This window comes from Salvelinus alpinus, chromosome 12 (assembly GCF_045679555.1).
Source record: "Salvelinus alpinus chromosome 12, SLU_Salpinus.1, whole genome shotgun sequence".
NCBI classification, from domain to species: domain Eukaryota; kingdom Metazoa; phylum Chordata; class Actinopteri; order Salmoniformes; family Salmonidae; genus Salvelinus; species Salvelinus alpinus.
The window spans coordinates 11038475-11058670 of record NC_092097.1 but is presented as its reverse complement, the minus strand read 5'-3'; the positions used below and the strand labels follow the sequence as shown (position 1 = coordinate 11058670).

At 43.6% G+C, this 20196-nt stretch overlaps 2 protein-coding genes across 3 annotated transcripts; one reads left to right on the top strand and one right to left on the bottom strand.

Annotated features, from left to right (window-relative positions):
• Nucleotides 1-599: 599 nt before the first annotated feature.
• plch2b (phospholipase C, eta 2b) lies at nt 600-13486 on the top strand. The gene is made up of 21 exons (XM_071337051.1): nt 600-941; nt 2092-2238; nt 2512-2754; nt 3069-3199; nt 4981-5151; nt 5243-5336; nt 5498-5701; nt 8470-8590; nt 8696-8867; nt 9029-9136; nt 9569-9643; nt 10018-10118; nt 10229-10317; nt 10452-10637; nt 10792-10899; nt 11051-11175; nt 11293-11377; nt 11551-11697; nt 11878-11957; nt 12110-13265; nt 13470-13486. Exons 1-21 carry the CDS (start codon nt 632-634, stop codon nt 13484-13486), a joined length of 3870 nt encoding a protein of 1289 aa, XP_071193152.1. The 5' UTR covers nt 600-631.
• Nucleotides 13487-13759: 273 nt separating this feature from the next.
• Nucleotides 13760-19203, bottom strand: LOC139535506 (glutamate receptor U1-like). 2 transcript variants are annotated; one of them, XM_071334961.1, is made up of 10 exons: nt 19083-19203; nt 18834-18954; nt 17116-17150; nt 16791-16970; nt 16080-16303; nt 15866-15963; nt 15520-15737; nt 15132-15351; nt 14721-14965; nt 13760-14575 (listed from the first exon to the last, which is right to left on the bottom strand). In XM_071334961.1, the coding sequence occupies exons 2-10, from the start codon at nt 18901-18903 to the stop codon at nt 14471-14473; spliced, it is 1395 nt and encodes a 464-aa protein (XP_071191062.1). In that variant the 5' UTR covers nt 18904-18954; nt 19083-19203; the 3' UTR covers nt 13760-14470. The 2 variants fall into 2 exon arrangements, with proteins under 2 accessions (XP_071191062.1, XP_071191063.1); XM_071334962.1 differs by having other exon boundaries at nt 18834-18919; nt 19083-19199.
• Between the last annotated feature and the right edge of the window lie 993 nt (nt 19204-20196).

The window sequence follows — 20196 nt, the reverse complement described above, 5'->3', positions numbered from 1 at the left end:
CCCAGGATTACAGCTTGAGAAAGATTTAGTGGTTGACGCGTGTTGCACACTTCTCTCGCTGCCACAGTGCGAAACACACTTGTGTGTACGGTGGCTGCATCACTGGGACCTGTGCTGTGGAATGTTTGGTGAAGAATGGGAATGAATGGAGTAACCAGGGGCCTTCACTCCCTGTCCTATGGCTAGTTCTTCTGGAGACACACATACAAACAGGTGGTGGTACATGACAAGGTTTTTTAACTCTGGGTGATAAAATACAATTCTGAAAATGGATATACTTCCTGGATTATGGTAGGGAGTTAGAGTTGTCTTCAGGATATTAATTTTGGTTTGAACCACAGTCCAACTGGAGAGACGAAGGCTGTGTGAGGGGCACAGACACTGGGTAGAGGACATGAGCGGGAGGCAGGTGTGTAGCTAAATGAGAGGTACAGGAATGAACGTCAACTCAGCCATGGCACCGCTATCTCCAGGACTAAACGTCAATTTATCTCCAGGACTAAACCCCATCAACACCCCACCGATGACAGCTCCATCTCCAAGATCTCCAAGACTGAGTCTCACCACCACCCCAACGATGACAGCTCCATCTCCAAGATCTCCAAGACTGAGTCTCACCACCACCCCACCGATGGCAGCGATATTTCCAAGACTGAGCCTCACCTCTACCCCAGTGATGGCTACCTCGTCTACAGTGAAGAGTGGCTCTCCATCCTTTGCTTCCTTGTCTCCCGGACTGTTCTCCCCCTGTCTGTCCTCTCTGAGCGCAGAGAGAAGGACCTCCTCCCCCTTCAGCAGGTCCTCCAGCAGGTCCCCCACCCCATCCATCATGACGTCCCCAAAGCTGTGGCAGAAAACCTCCATCTCCAGACTGGCAGAGGAGTTCTTTTGGATTGGTGGAAGCGTCGTAGCACAACCCAAATGGAGACTGGGTCAATATGGTAAGCGACTGATGGAGATATGATGTTTGACATATATTTTGTCTTCCCTCGAATGACTTAATTACATATTATTTGGGGAGGATACAGAGCTGTAAGTCATTAGCCACTAAGTTTGAACAAAATGTATGAAATAAGATAGCATATTCTATAACCTGCTATTGCTTCCTAAACCTTGGGTTTCCCACCATAATAGAGTGACAATGCAGGTGACATGTACGCAGGTAACAGTGAGTAGATGATGGGTATATGGACTCCAGACAATCCCTAGAGATTAGACTGAGTGATGCAGACTAGTGGGCATCACGTGTCTCTCTCTCTCTACTCCAGATTACAGAGGAAGGTTAACTGCTCTTACCGTCATGCTCAAAAATACCGTACAAACATGAATGCCATACGAACATGTCATGGGACAGGAGGTCGTAAGAGAATGGGAGCCAGCTCAATTAGAAAGACAAAGTCAGCTGTAGGTAGGCCTACAGTATGCACTATCAATGAGTCAGTATAGAGCAGAATATTCTACACTACATATATTGCAAGGATGAAGTATCTATCTCAGTTGTACGAAAATACAAGTATTTGATGTGCAAGGTGCACGTTGATAACATAAACAACCCCTTAAATCCTGGCCCTGACGTTGTCAGCTAATCTAATAATCAACTGCTAGTTGGTAAATCTCTGCTTTAACCCTGCTTTCTCCTCAATTAATCTGAAAGGGATAATATGCGTGGCTTCCCCAGTGCTGTGAAATAAAATTTGTAAATTCACCTGTTGATTGAAAGATAATTCAGTATTGTAGGACATATGGGGCTACACATGCTTATGACACGTCTTACAATGCATTAGCATCTTCTCTTTGTTGCTCCAGTAAACAATTACTATATGGGCCCAAATAGACTAGCGTTCTGTGCAGGGGGTGTACTTGCACATCAAGCTACCTCACGCTACAGAAACAGGATATAGGCTCCTACTCCTATGAGCCGTTCCCTATTTGCCCTAACCCTATTTACTTACTCGATATGGGCCCAAATGCTATAATTTCAGGGCACACAAGTACAGGATATGGACAGGGTGCCCTGTACCATATGAGCACAGAGGTCATCTGATGTTGACCCAGTGTGTGTGTGCCTTCCTCCCTGCGGCCTGTCTGCAGTGGAGAGGTGTATGTGCACCATGCAGACTGGCACCCAGATGACCAAACTGAAAGGGAAGAAGAAGGGCCTGGTCAGGTTCTTCTACCTGGATGAACACAAGTCCTGCATCCGCTGGAGGCCCTCCAGGAAGCACGATAAAGCTAAAAGTGAGTCAGACAGGGAATGTTTCAGATGGGATTTCATACGGGTACTGTGAGGAATACTCTAGTATTTTAACTTGGTCTACATTCAACAGTTTACCAGCCCTATTCCATTAGCTATTTGAACATAATGTACAAACGCGCATACCACATGTGTGTATTACCACCTTGTAACTTATCTGAAATAGCTATGAGATTTCTGAAAAAATGAACAGGTTATTGCAGCTGATTGACTGCTAGAGTACATTCTTATTCATTTTCATGTTGATTCTATCCCAGTAACCATTGACTCCATCCACGAGGTGTGTGAGGGCAAGAAGTCTGAGATCTTCCAGCGCTACGCAGACAGCTGCTTCGACCCCAACTGCTGCTTCAGTATTTACCATGGCGACCACGTGGAGTCTCTTGACCTGGTCTCCACTAACGGAGATGAGGCCCGTACCTGGATTACTGGCCTGAAATACCTCATGGCTGGCATCAGTGACGAGGACAGTCTGGCAAAGAGACAACGCAAAAGGGACCAATATCCTTTACTCTGTCACTATGGAGCATATCACTCATAGGGACTTATGACCCAATTATGAAAGTAGAACATAGACCATCCTACAACACCATAGAATACATCCATTTGACTGACATAATAGGACCTGAATATCATCAGCCTGTGGGCATTTGATTCAAGTAAGACATGATACCTTCCAACGTTTGTGTAAAATCACATGTAGCAACACATGTAATTCCAGGGATGTCTTGTCACATAGGATGTATTTTGATACACACTAAAAGAAATGTCATTGGTCACTGGTCTCCGTGTCTCCTCCTTAACTCTTATTTCAAATGGTTACAGCAGACCTTCTCAGAGGCAGACAAAAACGGGGACGGCAATTTGAGCCTGGGAGAGGTTCTTCAGTTACTCCACAAACTCAACGTGAACCTGCCCAGGCAGAAAGTCAGAGAGATGTTTAAGGTAAGATCATATTCAGATGTTCATAAATCTGGGGATGAACTCACCAAGAACATTTTGATGTTCTTGTATCTCAATGTTTCTCATTACATCCTAGAATACAATAACAAGTAATTGTAATCTTTTAAAAGTAGTTTTACAGAAGGTCATTATATGTATCATGTGGAAACCCAGGATCAATTATAAACTAGTTTGCAAGAGCTTGCATTTCAGGTGTCCTTACATAGTTTGGCACACAATGTACAGTGTTGTATATACTGTAGCTATCCCATAGTTCTGTCTGAAAGGTGAGAGGACTTAACCCTAGGCTACTTTAGAAGCCAGCAATAGGGTTTCACTCTGACAAGACTCTTCCAGAGGGGTTTAGGGGTCAAAGATCATGGCCTGATCTCCAATCCTAGCTTAGGATGTGTTGTCTTGTCTCAGGATTTCCTAGCCGTACCTTGAGAGAGTGCAGGTTGGTCGCTGTACGTGAGAAGCTCGCTACAGGAAGACCAGGCCATATGGTCACCGTTGAACAGAACAGATGGCTATGGTTGTATTAGCCTACTGTCACACTGCTCCAGTAATTCATACTAAGGCACAATGCATTACCCGTCTTCCATCTTGTTTAACCCCTCATGTCAGACAGTTTTGTTTTGTGGCTGTGCAAGAAGGAAGGTGTCTTTATCTAAATCTATCAGTGGCTTGGAAATACAATGACATTTCTAAAGGGAGCAAGTAATTATACGGAACAAAAATATAAACGCAAGATGTAAAGTGTTGGTTGGTCTCTGAAATACACACAAAAAGCTTATTCCTCTCAAATTTTGTGCAGAAAATGTGTTTACATCCCTGTTAATGAGCATTTCTCCTTTGCCAAGATAATCCATCCACCTGACAGGTGTGGCATATCAAGAAGCTGATTAATCAGCATGATCATTACACAGGTGTTCCTTGTGCTGGGAGTGTGCAATTGGCATGCTGACTGCAGGAATGTCCACCAGAGCTGTTGCCAGATAATTGAATGATAATTTCTCTACCACAAGCAAACTCCAATATCGTTTTAGAGAAATTGGCGGTACGTCCAACCGGCCTCACAACCGCAGACCATGTGTGACCACCAACTGTCTGAAACCATCTCAGGCACGCTGGAGAAGTATGCTCTTTACAGATGAATCCCGGTTTCAACTGTACTGGGCAGATGGTAGTGGTGGGCAACTCCAGTCCTTGGGGGCATAATTTTTGTCACACTTTTTCTCCAATCACAGCTGATTAATCAAATTGCATTCTAAACTGAAGATCATGATTAGGTGATTATTGGAGTCAGGTGTGTTAGCTGGGGCAAAACTGTGACACCAATCAGGCCCCTGATGACTGGAAATGCCCACCCCCGGTGTATGGTGTCGTGTGGGCAAGCGGTTTGCTGATGTCAATGTTGTGAACAGAGTGCCCCATGATTCCGGTGGGGTTATGGTATGGGCAGGCATAAGCTACGGACAATGAATGGCAATTTGATGGCATAGAGATATCGTGACGAGATCCTGAGTCCCATTGTCATGCCATTCATCTGCCGCCATACCATCATGTTTCAGTATGATAATGCTTAAGAATCATAAAGAGATGGGCAGTATTTTCTGAACTGCAAAGAACCATTGAAGGGTTCAAATGGTTCTTGGAGTCATTATGGTTTCACATAGAACCATCACCCTTCTCAAATAACCCTTGAGGAACTCTCTTTTCTAAATGGTTAACCCTCACCCTAACCTTAACTAGAACCCTACATATTTTCTTCCCATCCTCAGAAAGCAGACACAGATGACAACCAGGGTTCGTTAGCTTTTGAAGAATTCTGTACCTTCTATAAGATGATGTCTACACGCAGAGGCCTCTATCTCATCATGCTCTCCTACAGTAATAACAAAGAGTTCATGGACCTGAATGACCTGGTCCGTTTCATGGAAAATGAACAGAAGGTAAAACTGAATTAAAAGCAGAATATAACGTTTAAAAAAAAAAAATTCAGCATATTTGCTGATTTTTCATCACAATGTTTCTGTTTGGTAGATGGCGGGTGTAACCAGAGAATATTGTCTGGAGATAGTCAGCCAGTTTGAGCCATGTTCTCAAAACCTACAGAATATGGTTCTGGGCATCGATGGTAAGGATTTTACATGATTTTGAAGTAGTTTTCATGACACAAGCGCCTGTATCACAGCCCACAGAAATAGCCAAATACACATGAACAGACATGGTGTATCTCCAAGTACAGTAACAGTATGTCAATCAAAGACAAGTCACATATCCTGTTTCTTACCGCAGGTTTCACCAATTACATGCGAAGTCCAGCAGGAGACATCTTTAAACCAGACCACCATCATGTGCACCAGGACATGACTCAGCCCCTGTGTAACTACTTCATAGCCTCGTCCCACAACACCTACCTGACAGGGGACCAGCTTCTGTCTGAGTCCAGGGTAGACATGTACGCCTATGTGCTCCAGGCTGGCTGTCGCTGTGTGGAAGGTAAGCTTAGACACTATAATGGCCCTTCAACTGCCTCCCTACTCAAAACATTGCAGTGCTGTACTCCACCTTAAGTGATAAGTGATATGCCAGAGAAGCCGGTGTTTGCTGATTTGTTTAAGAGACTTTATAGCCATTTACACAGATGATTCAAAAGATCCAAGGACAGGATGTACTGGGTCATTATTTGTAGTGCAGGAATGTGGGGTGGCAGTCAGGAAACTTATTACTGATCATCTGGCTGTATATACGGCAGAGCTGATGGCCATTCTGTAGTCGTTGCTCTGATTCATGTGCAGTGTTGATGAGTCTGCAGTCCTTTAGCTCACGTAGCAGACAAGACCTGCTTGATAAGATGCTACAAACCCATGGCAGGATTAGACAGATGGGTATACAGAGATAAGATTTACTTGAGTCCCTGTCCATGCGGGGGTAGAGGGGAACGAGGCAGCTGATATACTGGCTTAACAAGCACTTAGTAGTGGGTATGTTGATGTGGTAGTTTTAATGAGAAAGGCAGAGGTAAAAAGCCTGATATGGACAGTGATGGTGCAAAGATGGCAGGAGCAGTGGAATAGAGATAATAAGGGCAGGCATTTATTTCAAGTACAGAGGAAAGTTGGGGAGGACGGCAGGAAGGGACAGAAGAGATGAGGCAATTTTTTACAAGATTAAGGGTAGGACACAGCTAGTAGATTATGGGTGGGACACAACCAGTAGATTAAGGGTGGGACACAGCCTGTAGATTAAGGGTGGGACACAGCCTGTAGATTAAGGGTGGGACCCAGCCAGTAGATTAAGGATGGGACACAGCCAGTAGATTAAGGGTGGGACACAGCCAGTAGATTAAGGGTGGGACACAGCCAGTAGATTAAGGGTGGGACACAGCCAGTTGAATAAGGGTGGGACACAGCCAGTTGAATAAGACTTTAAATATGATAGGAAAGCATCCAACAGGAAAGTGTGATTATTGACAGGAAACAGAGACAGGGGAGCATGTATTGCTACAGTGTGAGGAGTATTAGAGGGAAGGAGAGGCTGACATCTAGTATGAGGGAGAAGGGGATACATGAAATTATTTAAAAGAGTATATTGAGTAGAACGTCATTAGATATAGTCTCAAATATGTTGTTATAATTTTTAAGAGCAACATGGCTGGGAGGTAGGATTTAGATTATCCCTATCGCTGGCCCATACTCCAGTACAGTAGGTGGCGGTAATGCACCATAACGTTGGATGCCAACAGCCGATAAAACCCCATCAAAGAAAGCCGGTGTTTGGAGGATATATTGGCACGGTTGTTGTTAGGCCCGAGATGAGGGCATTATTACTTTTGTACAACGGGTCACCAACATATTCAAATAGTGATTGACATATGTTTCATTAAAAACGTTATTTTGATTAATTTATTCATACTATTTCATCATTCCACAAGATATAGTCCCGACACAAATCTATGGTTGCTTCCCAAGCCGCCTGGTAATTCGTTCTTTCTGGCATCATTCTTATCCCTTGCTTGCCAGCTAGCCAACTTTGGCTAACACAGTCACGTCAAACAGCGTTGCCATAATAGTAGCAAAGTAGCTGCATTTGCGTTTGTATACGCTGTTTTCTAATGATTGTTGGGGGGATACATCCATAGCAATGAACTAATGATGTGCGATTTCGCCTGGCATTGAACATTTGCTCTCTCACCAGGCCACTGTTCAAAAGAGACAGCCAACTACACAGCTAACACAATCACTTCAAACTGAAAATGGAATGACAGCAAACTAGCTGCCCTTCATCTCGTTTTACCTGTTTTCTATTGACATTTCTTTGTAAAAATGATGCCTGCTGATTTATGATTTCGACTGGCTGAGAAATGCTGCCTGCCTGTGTGTCTCGTCCCGACTCCCGACAGGTTCATTACCATAGGACAGCTGGAGATCGAATTTCAATATCTTGAAACAATGTTGCAAATGTCGGAGAGACAGACAGCAAGGTTTATACAAATCTCCACTGTTGAAAATTAAATCAAATTATAGTCTAAAAGAAATGGGATATAATGTCTAAATGCTTTTTATAGTGGAGATCAAGTTTATAAATTGCCTGGCTGGGCTGATGAGAGAGTGGATTGCGCAGTGAGATGGGACAGTAGATAGGCATTTAACGTCATAGCTTTAGCTAGCGGTAACTTGTGGAATAGACACCGGCTGGAATGTTTTTTTAACCAGTTAGCATCCAGGATTAGACCCACCATAAACCATGGGTATGACGAAACATTTATTTTTACTGATCTAATTACATTGTTAACCAGTTTATAATAGCAATAAGGCACCTCAGGGGTGTGTGGTATATGGCCAATATACCACAGCCAAGGGCTGTTCTTAGGCACGCGGAGTGCCTAGATACAGCCATGGTATGTATATTGGCCATATTTTAAAATTGAACCTTTATTTAACTAGGCAAGTCAGTTAAGAACAAAATCTTATTTACAATGGAAGCCTAGGAACAGTGGGATAACTGCCTTGTTCAGTGGCAGAACAACATATTTTTTCCTTGTTAGCACGGGGATTCTATCTAGCAACCTTTCGGTTACTGGCCCGACGCTCTAACCACTAGGTTACCTCCCGACCCATATACCACACCGCTTCGGGCCTTATTGCTTAAATAGACACTGGCTGGAATGCGGTTTTAACCAATCAGCATCCAGGATTAGACACAACCGTTGTATTAAAGTATTTACCATCCTCATCACTCACTCACTCTTTCTCTGTGTCTGTCAGTGGACTGCTGGGATGGACCAGACGGGGAGCCTATCGTCCATCATGGCTACACCCTGACATCCAAGATCCTCTTCAAAGACGTCATTGAAACCATTAACAAATATGCCTTCACAAAGAATCAGTGAGTACCTTTATTTTGTCATCATGTCCTGCCCAGGTATAGATAGCAATATAAAACCATTCATGGGCAACACACATTCCAATATGTTGTGTCATACATCCTCAGGTACCCAGTGATCCTATCCATAGAGAACCATTGCACAGTGCCCCAGCAGAAGAAGATGGCTGAGTATCTGTTGGAGGTGCTCCAGGATAAGGTGGACCTTTCTACGGTCAACATGAATGAATTCAGAAAGTTGCCCTCCCCAGAGCTCCTGAAAGGGAAAGTTTTAGTCAAGGTAAAGCCATATTTCTTTACCAGTGCACTGCGCAACCAATAGTAGCAGTCAGTCATTTCCATAGCGCCGATTTCCAAATCATGAAACTTTAAAACAGCATTGCACAACACTTTCTGTGAAAAAAAAGTAATGTAGTAAACAGACTGGTTGTTATTCCTCAGGGAAAGAAGCTTCCAGCGAACATTGATGATGATGCAGAGGAGGGGGATGTGTCGGATGAAGACAGTGAGGAAGAGGAGGACGAAGATGACACCCAGATAAACACAGATGTAAGGACATTACTACCGTTTAGCTAAAATATACGGAGGGTAAAATATCAATGTTTTGAGTAAAACTACCCCAGGACATTTGTAGTGTTCCTAAAAGCCCCTGTAGGTGGCATAATACTCATCACTGTAAGCCTAGTGCCCTTATTCTTTGTCTGAAAACTATATCAATTAACGGCTGTTTTACAGTGGATGTTATGTGAATTTCATCATGTGTTTCAGTTTACCTAGATACAAATATCTGATTGCTGTACTTTTTTTGTTGTTACTGACTTCAGAGAACAATGAAAAGCATACCTCGTGATGTTATCAGGTGCTCTGTCATAAGATGATACCAAAGCCATTGGGAATTCCATCAGACAGTGAGATAGCTAGGTGGCTGATTGATTGTGTCAGCAGGGAGTCTAGAGTCTTGAATATGTTTGACTATTCAAGGGGAACGCTGCTGGCACTGCAGATGAATCCAAACCCAAGAAACGCAGGTCTATCATGGGCAGCTTCAGACGCAAGGTCAGCCTATTCTCTCGTACAACTCCCTCCCTGCCTACCTCCTTACCCGGTCTTCGCTTCACCGCGCTTTCCAATCATGTTTATGCAAATTAACTTCACTCTTCCCCTTCACCATTCCCTCCACCATGCAAATTACTCTTACCTCACCAGCACAAATGCAAATCACGAACTCCCTTCACCACCCCCCTTTACCAACACTAGCGTGTGAAAATAGCCATTGTCACCATAGGCCTGCATCAGCTTTTCTGTGTGACTTTCCCTGACAGCGCAGTGTATTGCTTTGAGAGACATTTTCTACTGCTCTAACATGCTCTTGTTACAGTAGAAATGCCCCCATCTGGACTAAACGCTGACTGTTCATTTCTTGTACTTAGAGGAAAAAGAAGAAGAAAAAGAAGCTAATGCTCAATTTAGACCATGCAGACCAAGAGAACCCCATCATGAGAGACAAAACACACATTGTGTACCACAACAAGTAAAGCCAATCAAACATGACTGTTATACTGTTATCAAACCATTTACTTGAACTTTTAAACATTGACCCATGCATCCACTTATCTCTGGCCCTCCCCTATTCACCCTCAGGAAAGGGAAGACGATGAGGTTATCCCGAGCACTGTCTGACCTCGTCAAGTACACCAAGTCTGTCCGGGTCCATGACATTGAAACACAAGGTGGGGAGTAGTGTCCATATTCATACAAAATCATTTCTGTTTTATTTAACAATAGCACAAGATCTTTCAGCATGGGAGTCATTCTATCTCTTGGTTGTCAGTGTGTCTGAACCTATGTGTTTTCTGGTCGGCAGCTTATATGACCAGTTGGCAAGTGTCTTCACTCAATGAAAGCATTGTGAACCAGATCATGGCTCTGAAGCCAGCTCAGTTGGTGCGATTAAACCAGAGGCAGCTACTACGTGTTTACCCCTCCAACTACCGTGTGGACTCTAGCAACTTCAACCCACAGCCCTTTTGGAACGCAGGATGCCATATGGGTAAAATACCCTGCTCATGCAATACCTTAAGTGTGCTTTGCTTTGCTTACAGAGAAAAACAAGACAGTCTAGAGGCAAATATCCAGACTTCAGTCTGGTTCAGAACAGTGGTCGTACTCTAAAATGTATTTCTTATCTTGCCTTATCTTTTCAGTTGCACTGAATTACCAAACAGAGGGCCGCATGCTTGAACTGAACAGAGCCAAGTTCTCAACCAATGGCAACTGTGGATACTTACTGAAGCCCAGGTGCATGAATAAAGGTGGGTACTATTAGAAAACATGGGTAACTGTAGTTGAAGCCAAAATACAGACTTGAGCAAACGGATTATACAATTAAACACTATAAATGCACAGTAGTTGTTTCTCAGAATAACAGTTTGCTGGCTGAATGTTGCCCTCTGTGTTGCCCAGGTTTCTTTAACCCTACGCTGGAGGACCCTCTGCCAGGACAGAGTAAGACTCAATTGGTACTGAAGATTATCAGTGGGCAGCAGCTTCCAAAACCCAAAGACTCAATGCTGGGGGATAGAGGGGAGGTGAGACATGTCAGACAACCTCAATTGACCTCTTTTATGTGAGGAGACTGCAAGGCTATTTGTCTTGTCACTCGTGCGTTGTATGTGAATGTGTCTTCTTTGTTGTTGTTGTCGTAGATTATTGATCCTTTTGTAGAGGTGGAGATCATCGGTCTGCCTATTGATTGCTGTAAGCAGCAGACGAGGGTGGTGGATGATAATGGTGAGCATTGATCTTAACTCAACAGCTATTTAGTTTCCATTTTTTTTTAACAAGGTGCTCATTCGACTACGCATTTTGATATTCTGTTAAACTTCTGCTGAATGAAAAGCACTAAAAGGTTGTGGAAATGCAATGGAAGACAATAGTCTCCTTCCTTCTCTGTGCCATTGTAGGCTTCAATCCCATGTGGGAGGAGAGCTTGGTCTTCACCCTCCACATGACCCAGATTGCACTGGTGCGTTTCCAGGTGTGGGACCATGATCCGATAGGACAAAACTTCATTGGACAGAGGACCATAGCATTCGTCAGCATGATGCCAGGTAAGGTAGCTGGAGGGATTAACCAGGTCTCTACTTCATCAGACAGAAGACATTTGGATCGACAACATAACAAGTGTACCATTATCATGGATTGCTCTATGAAAATAAAATGCATGTGATTTTGGGATTAATGTGATAAATGGTTAATTTTACCCTATCATCTTTTAAAAACATGTTAAGGTTATCGCCATGTCTATCTTGAGGGCATGGAGGAGGCCTCCATCTTTGTTCATGTTGCTGTAAATGACATCACAGGAAAGGTAGGCCTAAGCACTGGGTTGAGTTTTGCTTTACCTGTATTGCTGTAGTTGAAGACTAAGGCTTAGATTTTCTTAACAGTGAGTCAATTCACAACTCACTTTCTCTTGAATTCAACACTTGATGAAAGCTTGTCTTGTTTTCTGTCACGTAGGTTAAGCCAAGTAATGCTGTAAAGGGTTTTTTGAAAAAAGCTACGAAGAAAGGGTCAGCCAAGGAGCCAAAGACGGTCTCTATGCACCTCTCCACTTACTCATCAGAGGACGTCCGTCAGCGGTACCGCAAGGACCTGGACTCCTACTCCCAGGAGAACAGCGGGAACGGCAGCATGTTAGTGACGCCTGCAGGCATAGACTACCTCCATAGAGGGACTCAGAGCGAACCACTGAAGCGAGCTCACACGGTGCAAATTCTGGAGGAGGAAATCCAGGGTGCTTCTCCGAAGGAGGAGAAAAGAAAGGAGGGGAAAAGGAAGGGCATCCTTGTCCGCGTGTCCTCCTTCTCCAACTCTGGGGCGTCCATCCCGTGCATCACAGCAACAAGCCCTGACCTGGAGGGCATGTTTCAGTCGTCTCAGCCACAGAGTCCAGAACCAGAGAGCCAAATGCAGTCGTTTCAGGCAGCCTGGCCAGATCTGGAAGACCAGGTTCAGTCTTTCCATGCACACTGGACGGGCCAGAACAACTCGGGTCGGTCATTTGAGCCTGAGTGGGCAGACCCACCTGAGATTGAGGACATAGCAGGAGAACCACTGAGAAAGCTTAACAGTAAGCCTGCACTCCAAACTGTATCAGAACATCTGAACCAGCCCCAACCCCAGCTCCATCCACAGCCCCAGCCCCAGTCCCAACCCCAGCCCCAGTCTCATCCTGAGGTCATTCTCCGGAACCGACACCCACCATCCTCCCCTGTCAGAGTTAGACGGACCCTGGAGACCCCAGCCAGCCAACGCCCCTCCAACACGTCACGGACAAAGGCCCGCTCTCGCAGTGTTCCACGAAAGCAGCATACCTCCCCCATCACCCCGGTAGTTAACCGCAGGGCTGCTGTGCACTGGCAGCCTCAGACTCCTTCCCCTCCCCCCCAGAACCATTGCCGCTATGGCCACCAGCCTATACCCAACGGCCTCTACCTGTCTGACAGTGACTCCAGCAGTGGTGGCAGTATAGACAGTCTAAGTCTGGAGCTCCTGCCCTCGCGTGTGCCAGTCAGTGGGCAGAGGGAAGTGGGCACCCTGCAGAGAGAGATGAATGCCCTCTTTGACCAAAAGATGAAGGAGATTCGCTGTAAATCGCCACTCTTTTTTTACGGTAAAAGTGACTCTTATTATACGATATCTTATTCTGTTATTATATCCCAGCTAGAGAGCATGCCAGTGTTAAAGATGTATTGTTTTTTTGGTCACAAAGTATGTGTACTTGTATGCTCAGATCATCGACATTACAAAATCGATGTTGATTGATGACCCTGGAATTATAGTAATGACAATTTTGTTCGCTGTGTTTTATTTGCAGATTACTCTACGCTATAGTAACCAGACACTACAAGGACCACAGCAGTGAGCAGACAATTGGAATAAGCATAGGAGTAGGAAATACACTTGTAAACATATAGCGTTACCTTGTATGTATCTAGATGCATGTACAAATGTCATCACATTTTGAGACCGAACAAGTTTATTTTGTATAAGCTAATCACTTACTTTTTATGTGGATATTGTGATTTTTGCACCACGATGCATCTATTGTAAATAGAACTGAATACCAAAGTGAATCGTTCTGAAGGGAACAGAATGGAACATGCATTCATTACTAGACTGGTTTTATTGAAAGATGTGCCGTAACTTTTACATCAACATCGTTCTATGACATAATGCTTTTTTTATGTGTTGAGTTCTATAATGACAAAACATGTTATGTAAGTGGACTGACGGTTTTATAGGTTTGAAACGAATGTGCGAAATGTGTGCTGCCAATTGTACAAAAACAGTTCAGTATACTTGGTATCTATAATATGTAAATGTATAATCTACTTTAAAACGAATGTACTGCATCATTTCATTAATAACAGTAATATATTGCTCTCAGTATTTGTGCTGATCAAAAGTACTGAAATGTAAACTCTTTGAAAGTGATGATTTTTCATAATTTACAGATGACTTGACTTGGACCTTCATGTTTCATTTCTATTTTTGCACCGCTCTTAAATCTTTCTAAATCAGTACACATGAAATTATTTGTAACAGTAAATATACATGTTGTTTTTCTCAATAAAATATCTTCAACATAATACTGTAGTATTGTTAATTTACTCCACCTCTCCAGTATGTTATTTATTACTCTGTTAATTAACACATGTCACATAACAGCCTGGAAACAGTCTGTAAGCATGTCTGATACACAGTGTTTCTTTGTGGTTAAAAAAAAGTATCTAGAACAAAACTCATGTCAAGACCTACATAGTGACATTTGCTTTGTTAGGCCATATATAATAGAGTATCTACTATCATTTCTACTCATGCTTTGTCTTTGTCTGCGGTTTCCTGGCTTCTCTTCTTGTTGGTGGTGGTGGTCCTCAAGCGCTGACTCAGTTCATCAGACAACACTGTGCAATATGATTTCTGTGGGGAGAAAATTGGAGCGATATGTAGAGCAATCTTGACCAGGCAAATCTGCTTATCTATTCATATGGAATATTCCCACAATCCACCACTCTTCATTAAACCAGTGTTAGACCGTGTAAGTGTGTGCATATGTGTTGCTCACCCTCTGCTCCCCAGCATTGCTCCGGGACTTGATGGTGAGCTCCAGGACAGCCAGCAGCACCCCCAGCCCCAGGCCCAGAGCCAGCACCAGGAACATGCCCTTCAAGCTGTGGGGCTGCAAGGGGGAGGCCTTGGCTGGGTCTGCCATGCAGCTGCTGGCCCACCACTTACTGCGCAGGTAAGCCAACTCTCCTGCCTCACTCAGCTCCAGGATGGCCACACTGAGGTTCTTCAGCATGGGAGAGCCTGGATGACACAGACACATTTGCACATCAGCGGGCTTGTTAGAGAAAGTATTTGTGTCGCATGAGTACGGTGAGTGTAAGAACATTATCACGTCTAAATAATGTTCAGAGGTTTCAGTCAATGTGTGTTGCCGTATGATATCTCACTCCCTGGACATGTGGCTCACCCAGGGTGCCTGCGATGCTGTACCCTCTCATGCCGATGACCTCATGGACACGGACCAGCTCACAGTGACGAGCCGCCACCAAGTCCAGTGACACAGACTCTCCAATGAAGGCAAAGTTGCCCTCCTTTGCCCGGCGAACACCCTCATCCATTGATGACACACAACTCTTGGCTCTCTCCATGTGCTCATAGATCCTGCGGTAGGTTGGGTTTTTAGAGTTCTACACAAAGGAAAAGAAAAACCACGGACAGAGAGGAAGAGAAAGTCAGCATGCCGCTGAGAGAACTGACAGAACGGAGACACTGACGCGTGAGCCTAATCATTTGAGGGCAAAGAGCGAAGGGGAAAAGAAGGGGATAAGAGGTGTGGCAGGGTGCACTGGCCTCACCTTGAAGAAGGCAAGTGTGGAGGAGCCAGACAGGGTCCCATACTCAATCCCTTGCTGGTTGGCCAAGTCCTCAAACCCTTTCACCATCAGTTGATTGGAGTCTGAGCCCTGAGATGTGCTGAGGTTGGAGAAATAGCAGGCCAAGAGGACCAGACCAAACAACCACCAGGTGCAGCATATTATGCGTCCTGATAAAGCTTTGGGGTGTGGACCGGCACCTGAGAATAAGAAGAAGCAATACTAAATCAGAACACCAAACCACACAGACCATACACAGCTCGTGTGTTGTTGTTTTGGTGCGGGTACGCTATTGGTTGAAATGCCTGGTTAAATCCCTGTTAGTTACCCTGTAGAGTGAGGGCTCCAGCAGTGTACCACAAACTGTGGCTGAAAGTGAAGTTGTTTTCCTCAGTCTGGGGTTGACTCCACTCACATGGGCTGAGTCTGTGTTGGAAAATGTTTGTTTAACAGTTTTTAAATTACACTTGTAAAAGGTTCCAGCCAGGCTCAGTACATGATAAATGTATTTTCTGATGAAACTTCATCACACCATAATTCACCTGGCTACTACACAGATGGAAATAGCAGTCCCCAGGTACGCAGCGAGGATCCCCACCCAGGTCTCTACTGAGAAGGGGGTCAGGAAGTCAAAGATGCCAGCCTCTTCTGAGATGTCTTTCCTCAGGAGAATGCTGATGCCTGTCTGCATGAAGGGTTTGGTCATCCCTACAACCTTCTCCCGGGCAGCAGTGAGGGTCAGAGGAGCAATCGCCAGGTCTGCCTCCTACAGGGATAAGAACATAGATTTATATTTTACATGAGCTTTTTTAACCTTTATTTGTACAGGTTTTTTCTCATTGAGATAACATCTCTTTTCCAAGAGAGACCTGGTCCAATAGCAGCAGGGGGAACAACGTTTCAGACAAAACAACTTACATACACTAACACAACATTAAACAACACCATAAATACACATACAGTACAACAAAAACATTTTTCATAAAAAACACAAAGGTCTTGACTGAAAACAGCTGGCCTAAAAACAATTACACTCTTCTATGACATATACATCGATCAAGTGTTTAAACTCCACCAACGAAACTAGATCATCACATTTTAAAATGTTCACACTATAAAATGTTTCACCTGCACGAGTAATTTCCCACATGGTTATGGTCACATTAAAATGGACAGTATCAATCTTAAGAAGAAATGTGAGCAGATGTTCCGCACTGTAATCACTCATCTATGAAAAAGTTAGCTTTACTCACCTTTCTCACCACCTCTCCGATCATCCCATTCCAGGCCCCACTCTCATCCTGCCTGCCATAGGACCCATCTTTCACCAGGTGCACGTTGTACTTGAAGTCCAGTTTCTTGGCCAGTTCAGACAGCAGGTCCATGCAGTAACCTTCCATCTGAGAGCCTTTGGACATGGTGTATGGATCTTGCTGAAGGGTGAGGCACAGAAGAACGATTCGGACTTCTGAATCATCATCAATCTTGTTTATACAGCAGCAAATGGGTTGAAATGGAGTAGAAAATGCTTGCAGTCAATACAGTATAGAGTGACAGAAACATGCATCCTTTAATTACCTTTATTGTAGTGATTGTCAAGTCTGGTTGCATTGCTAAAGGAGAAATAGATATTAGTGAGATATAGAGGTTACCTTGATTCACCCGCATCCAACTCAAAGAGGAAGATAAACTATTTGAAGTTGCATTTGAACCTTGCCAATGACATTCTTAGGTGAATCACTTATGATTCACAGCATCACCAACAGCGGCAGCATTGTGAGTGCTTTCTAAGTACATCCACACATCAATTGAATAAAGGCATATACACAGGAGGACAACAGCGTGCATGCTTACACACTGAACAGAGAGGGGAGAGGGCACTGGCAGACCTTCTCCATCGGCATTGAAGCATTGCCAAAGCGTCTTTCCGGTCCCACTGGCTCGACATCCCTAATTCACAAATATTTTTCTTTCATTTGGAGTGCAATTGGAGTGCCTTCCAAATGTAGCCGGTGGATTCAAAGAGCTCTTTGTGCTGTGGCCATCTTTAGCCCTTATACCCTGAGTCGGTGACCCCTTTGCAGATAGTGAGAGGTAAACATGGGGGTGCATTGATGCCTTCTTAGTCATCACAACTGGTTTCCGGCATCCCAGAGAGCTGGCCACTCTCCTTTCCCACTTGAAAGTGTTCAAAACCGTTAAGATCTATTTACAGCCATATTCCAGCTTGTGAGTTATTTCAAGCCATCACAAAGACATGGCACTATGGGGTAGGAGGGCAGTCAGAGTATCAAAAGCCTTGATACAGGCTAAGGCCTCAGGGCTCCCAAAAACCATAGGGAGATCCTGACACACATCAGCTCCTCCTATTCAAAAGTGGACACCCATACAAGCTCTTCAAGGGCCCTGTCACTTTTTGGCCACATTTAAACACAAGGCTCCTTGTTTGTTGCATTGAATTGATTTATTACCATTTTTGTGAGCATGTCAGCTGGCTCGCTTCTTTTTCTGTCAGAGTGGTGTGTGTATGCCAGACAGGATGCGGCCCCTCACTTTGATGCCATGCCCAGCAGTCTCCTCATTCATAACTCGTCAAGCAGAGAGAACATGAGGAGTCTGGCACCAAAATAAGCATATACACTGCCAACACAAGCGCATCGACTGGTCAAACGGCTAAAGAAAAACGTCTACATTTTGTCATTTTACATTTTCTCATGTTCTCTCTGGAATTTAGTTTGAGTGGCAGTCTGTTTCTGCTATCATGCCAATCAGAGGTGGACTTAGCTATGTTTCATAGATTTCAAATTAAATGGACGCCAGCTACCCAAGGGTCCCCGCCCACTGACTGATTTACACAAATGTCAGTTAGTCACTAATTCAACAGATTTATAAGACCTATCTATAAACATTTTAATTGTTGGATAATAATAATAATCTGGCAGTAAATGTATAGGGGTGTTAGAAGGCCCCTTAACAGAATTTTAAATGGGCCCCCAAATTGCTATGTCTGCCCCTGATGCCAACTCCTTGTCACTCATTGTCATACCAAACAAATCCTCTATTTTATTCTCAAGCTCATTAGTGGTCATTAATGAAAGAAAGTTTAGAATTGAAGATTGCTTTGAGACCAGATTGTTTGGCTTGACGATAACAGCGTTTGGACCAGGTTATGGTGAATCTCATGCATGTCAAGATTCCTGTTTTACACAGTTTTGCTTGCTTTAGTGACCGACAAACAGACAAAGAATTAACTGGATTTATGAGCACAGTAAAATGTACATTAAACAGTGTATTACCCGCAGCACAGCTCCTTGGGGACAGTGGAAGCACCATGGTGCACACGATGACACCCAACAGCACCCTCATGGTTTCACCTCTGATCCTAATGATGTAGTGGTATCAACGTGATTTCACAAACTATTAAATTCAGAGAACAAAAGAGCTAATGTCGTACTCAAATTGAACAGTGGACTAAAAATACAGTAGTTATGAAGCATGGATATATTACATCTATGACAATACACAAATGAAAGAGATCTCCATACCTGATAAGATTGTTAGCTGTAAAGTGAGTCGACTGTGTTGAGGCTTCCAGCTAAAGACTGATCCTGATGAACTAGAACAAATGATGATGAGAAATATTCATCCCAGCACAACAGAGCTGCTAAAACAGCCAATGGACTTTTTTGTGGGTGGAGAATGAGTTTGTCCCCTGTGACTGTGTCACTTAACAATATGTTTGGAAGATTCAAACGCCTGTTTTGCTATAACTAATGTTATCTTCCCAATTGCTTGCTGGTTTGATGTTCACCTCAGATGTACACCTTCTTACAGAACAAGGCTATATATAGGCTATAGACCAGCTGGTGAATATAGTATGGAAGCTCGTTCCTGACACACAAAAAAAAGAAAAACTGACTACGAGTTATGAGATAGTAAGTCATAATTATGAGATATTAAGTCAAAATTCTGAGATATAATGCTTTCAAAAAATATTCAGACCCCTTTGGCTTTTTCCACATTTTGTTAAATTAAATTACAGCATTATTCTAAAATGGATTAAATCGTTTTTCCCCCCTCATAAATCTACACGCAATACCCTATAATGACAAAGTAAAAACAGGTTTTGAATTTTTAGCAAATTTATTAAAAATAAAAAACTGAAATATTACATTGACATAACAGTCTGATGGCCTTGAGATAGAAGCTGTTTTTCAGTCTCTCGGTCCCAGCTTTGATGCAACTGTACTGACCTCGCCTTCTGGATGGTAGCAGGACTGTTAAATGTCCAGGATCCAGACTTACTATCTCACAATTATGACTTAGTATCTCATTATTATGACTTACAGCCACTGCCTGTTCACCGCGCTACCATCCAGAAGGCGAGGTCAGTACAGGTGCATCAAAGCTGGGACCGAGAGACTGAAAAACAGCTTCTATCTCAAGGCCATCAGACTGCTAAACAGCCATCACTAGCACAGAGAGGCTGCTGCCTACATAGACTTGAAATCATTGGCCACTTTAATAAATGGAACACTAGTCACTTTAATGCCACTTTAATCATGTTTACATATCTTGCATTACTTACCTCATATGTATATTCTGTATTCTATCCTAACTATTGCATCTGAGCCTATGTCGCTCTGACATTGCTCATCC

Bases quoted from the DNA above. Each gene is read 5' to 3' on its own strand.
- plch2b (XM_071337051.1), top strand. From the start codon at position 632: ATGGCAGCGATATTTCCAAGACTGAGCCTCACCTCTACCCCAGTGATG. The intron at 9,137-9,568 runs GTAAGGACATTA...TGACTATTCAAG, and splicing joins ACACCCAGATAAACACAGAT to GGGAACGCTGCTGGCACTGC. The intron at 10,638-10,791 runs GTAAAATACCCT...TTATCTTTTCAG, and splicing joins GAACGCAGGATGCCATATGG to TTGCACTGAATTACCAAACA.
- LOC139535506 (XM_071334961.1), bottom strand. From the start codon at position 18,903: ATGAGGGTGCTGTTGGGTGTCATCGTGTGCACCATGGTGCTTCCACTG. The intron at 16,971-17,115 runs GTAATTAAAGGA...CTCACCCTTCAG, and splicing joins TGACAATCACTACAATAAAG to CAAGATCCATACACCATGTC. The intron at 15,964-16,079 runs GTGAATTATGGT...TTTCCAACACAG, and splicing joins TCCATCTGTGTAGTAGCCAG to ACTCAGCCCATGTGAGTGGA.